Below are 3,274 nucleotides of genomic sequence, written 5' to 3'. Positions count from 1 at the left end.
ACATTGGCAAGAATCTGCAGCTAATTTTAGATGGAAGATTTGCAGTGTCTGTTGTTTTTCCTGTTCATTTTAGATGGGTAAATTGTAAAAACGTTGAGACATCTGACCTGCTTTTTTTTTTTCCACCCTTTTTGTCTAGGTTTGCAAGGCATGCCAGGGGACTACGTATCTCAGGGTGGTCCTATGGGTATGAGTATGGCACAGCCAAGTTACACTCCTCCCCAGATGACCCCACACCCTACTCAATTAAGACATGGACCCCCAATCCATTCATATTTGCCAAGTCACCCCCATCGCCCAGCCATGATGATGCACGGAGGACCCCCTACCCACCCTGGAATGACCATGTCAGCACAGAGCCCCACAATGTTAAATTCTGTAGACCCCAGTGTTGGTGGACAGGTTATGGACATTCATGCCCAATAGTATAAGGGAACTCAAGGGAAAAACAAATACAAACAAAAAACAAAAACTATTTTAAGACTTTTGAACTTTGACCAGATGTTGACACTTAATACAAAATTCCAGACAGCTGTGATTATTTTTTACTTTTTTGTCATTTTTCATCAGCAACAGAGGACCAACGAACCAAGAACACAAATGTGAAATCATGGGCTCACTGAAATGAATATGTCCATGTACAGATCCTCTGGAAAAAAAAAAAAAAAAAAAAGACTCCAAGAGTTATAACTACTGTAGTATAAACATAGGAACTAAGTTAACTTGTACATTTCTGTTGATCACTCCGTTACGTTGCCTCAAATAGTTTTAGAAGAAAAAAAAATCCTTGTTTTCCACACTATGTGTGTTGTTCCCAAAAGAATGACTGTTTTGGTTCAGCAGTGAAGTCACTATCCATGAAAGACCTGTTTTGGCCAGTGAGAAAAGAACTACCTTGGAGATGAAGACGAAAAGTCTTGCTGGGTCTCTCATCACTCAGAAGACTGTTCCAAGAAGGCCTTGCCATTCCCTCGTTTTGTTCCTTCATAAAATGTGTCCTTTAGTTTCAAACAGATCTTTATAGTTTGTGCTTCATTAAGTCTCTCCCAATTCCCCCCCAGTCTATTTTTTTGGACTCTTCAAAGAGCTTGCAGGTGAAGATTTAAAAGACAAAACAGACAGAGCAGGAGCTTCTTCCGGTAGTTCTGAGCCTTGGCTTTGGACAAAACAAAACTTAAAAGTTGGGCAGCTTTCCTCAATGAAAGAAGTTACTAACGGTCTTTGCACCAAACCTAGGACTTTATCATGAACTCAAAGCTTGGAAAAAAAAAGCAAGAGAATACTGTAACAAACTTCGTACAGAGTTCGGTCTATTAATTGTTTCATGTTAGATATTCTATGTGTTTACCTCAATTGAAAAAAAAAAAAGAATGTTTTTGCTAGTATCAGATCTGCTGTGGAATTGGTATTGTATGTCCATGAATTCTTCCTTTCTCAGCACGTGTTCCTCACTAGAAGAAAATGCTGTTACCTTTAAGCTTTGTCAAAATTTACATTAAAATACTTGTATGAGGACTGTGACGTTATGTTTTAAAAAGAAAAAAAAAGGTGTTAAGTCACAAAATACGGTAATAAATATTTCATTTTTGATTTTTTGTTAGGCTTTTGTGTATTTAATCATACTTAGGAGAGACTAAAGTTATTGGGACAAATGTCTTAAATACATTTTTATTGAGAAGAAAGGTTGGAAAAATCAGAAATGACCTTGTCATCAGTGTTAGCAGAATTGGATGAAAGAATGTATAGTTCTGTTGATTATTGATATGTTTACACTAGTTTAGACAAAATTTAAAATATTTTCTGACCAGCTTGCATTTCAGAGAGCTGTGTCCACTATCTGTACTACCTGCTAATGCCATAGAAGCCGACTTTGAGTTAAGGCACAGACACAAGACCAATGAGCCCACATGCATTACGTGTTTGTGTGCACCCAGCACCACCATAGGCCTTACCTCCCACACTTCAGCTCAGACATGAGGAATGGCTCTAGTGCAGGAGCAGGTTCAGAAGTTTTAGGATGAGAAAAGCAGCTTCGGGTTTAATTTAGAGCTTTACCTATGTGAGGATTGCATAATCTATATTTTGAGATGGTTTTACTGATTTTCTTGTCTTCATTTGTTTTCAGAAGGAAAAAAAATCAGCTAACAAGGGAAAATGTTAATTTGACATTTGATATATAAATAGTTGGTGCACAATCATGGGTGAGGGTTTGGTTTTGCTTAAGCAAAAGCTGATGGCATTTGGAAGCAACTAAAGGAGCGTTTGAACTAGGAAGACACCAGTGGTGTTAGGAACAACCTTTCCCTGCCCTCAGTGGCACTGCCAGGGACCCAGAGAGCAGGCGAAAGTGCTGGTTTCATTTCTGGGAGGAGAGCAGTGGCGAAGGATTTGTAATTGCCTTAACTTTCTAGGAAACAAACATTACTGACTTCAACATCTGTACATTTGTAACCCTTCTCCTCCTTCCTCCTCCTCATTCCAGCTGGCTGGGATGTTATTAAAAACTTTGACAACTTTTACCTTTGGAATGTGGAAAGAGGCTCAGCCTCATAGTTAATGTTTAATTTCTGAGCTGTGTAAATGGACCCACGCTGCTGGCGGCAGAAGGGAGGATGCCAGTAGAATGGGTGTGAAGATTTATTTAGCAATCAGATCCTGCTTTGTGGGTGTCTTTTTAAGGCATTCGTATGAAATTTAAAGGATGATAATTCCCTGCTTGGCTTTGATGCTCTCTGTCCTGGTTAAAATCACATCGACCCTTCAGTTGTGTAAGAACAGCATACCCCAGGCTGGTTCCCATTTTCAAGTTCTGTGATTATTGTGGATGCGGAAAATAAGAAGGCAAGATTGTTTTATGCTAGCACTTTAAAGGGAGGCTTTTTTTTTTTTTTTAATCAGTACCTTATTTCCTTGCAGATCTTTTATTTACAATTTGAGGTTAAAAAGTCAGAAAACTCCTCGGACTGATAGACAGGGAAGAATTCATCCATAGTAGATAATTGCTTTTTATAATGAACTAAATATTTTCATTTCTGTGTTGTTTTTTGTTTTCTTTTTTATTTCTCTTTTTTTGTTTTGACCCTCCTTGTTGGGCTGTGCTCTCCAGGAGATGTGTTGCTAAAATCCAAGGTACAAAACGCATGGAGATTTCTCCATCTGAGATTTACTGTTTAGCATGGAAGGTTCCGATTTTGGTATTTCTAAGAACTGCTCAGCTGTCAAAAGCAACCAAAACGGGAATAATGTTTTGACAGTGGTATAGTGTTAAAGAAAA

At 38.4% G+C, this 3,274-nt stretch overlaps 1 protein-coding gene across 12 annotated transcripts in view; it reads left to right on the top strand.

The window, feature by feature from the left end:
- The window catches only part of MEIS2 (Meis homeobox 2), a 173,006-nt gene extending 171,411 nt beyond the window's left edge, over positions 1–1,595 (top strand). For all 12 annotated transcript variants that reach the window (XM_065064195.1, XM_065064199.1, XM_065064193.1 and 9 more), the window contains one exon: positions 140–1,595. In XM_065064195.1, coding sequence (XP_064920267.1) covers positions 140–426 — 287 coding nt within the window. In that variant the 3' untranslated portion in view covers positions 427–1,595. The remainder of the gene's footprint in view (positions 1–139) is intronic.
- Positions 1,596–3,274: the final 1,679 nt, after the last annotated feature.

The sequence above is a fragment of the Columba livia genome, chromosome 5 (genome assembly GCF_036013475.1).
Source record: "Columba livia isolate bColLiv1 breed racing homer chromosome 5, bColLiv1.pat.W.v2, whole genome shotgun sequence".
Classification (NCBI taxonomy): Eukaryota; Metazoa; Chordata; class Aves; order Columbiformes; family Columbidae; genus Columba; species Columba livia.
Note: the sequence above shows the minus strand (reverse complement) of the source record. Positions and strands in the feature narration are given on the sequence as shown.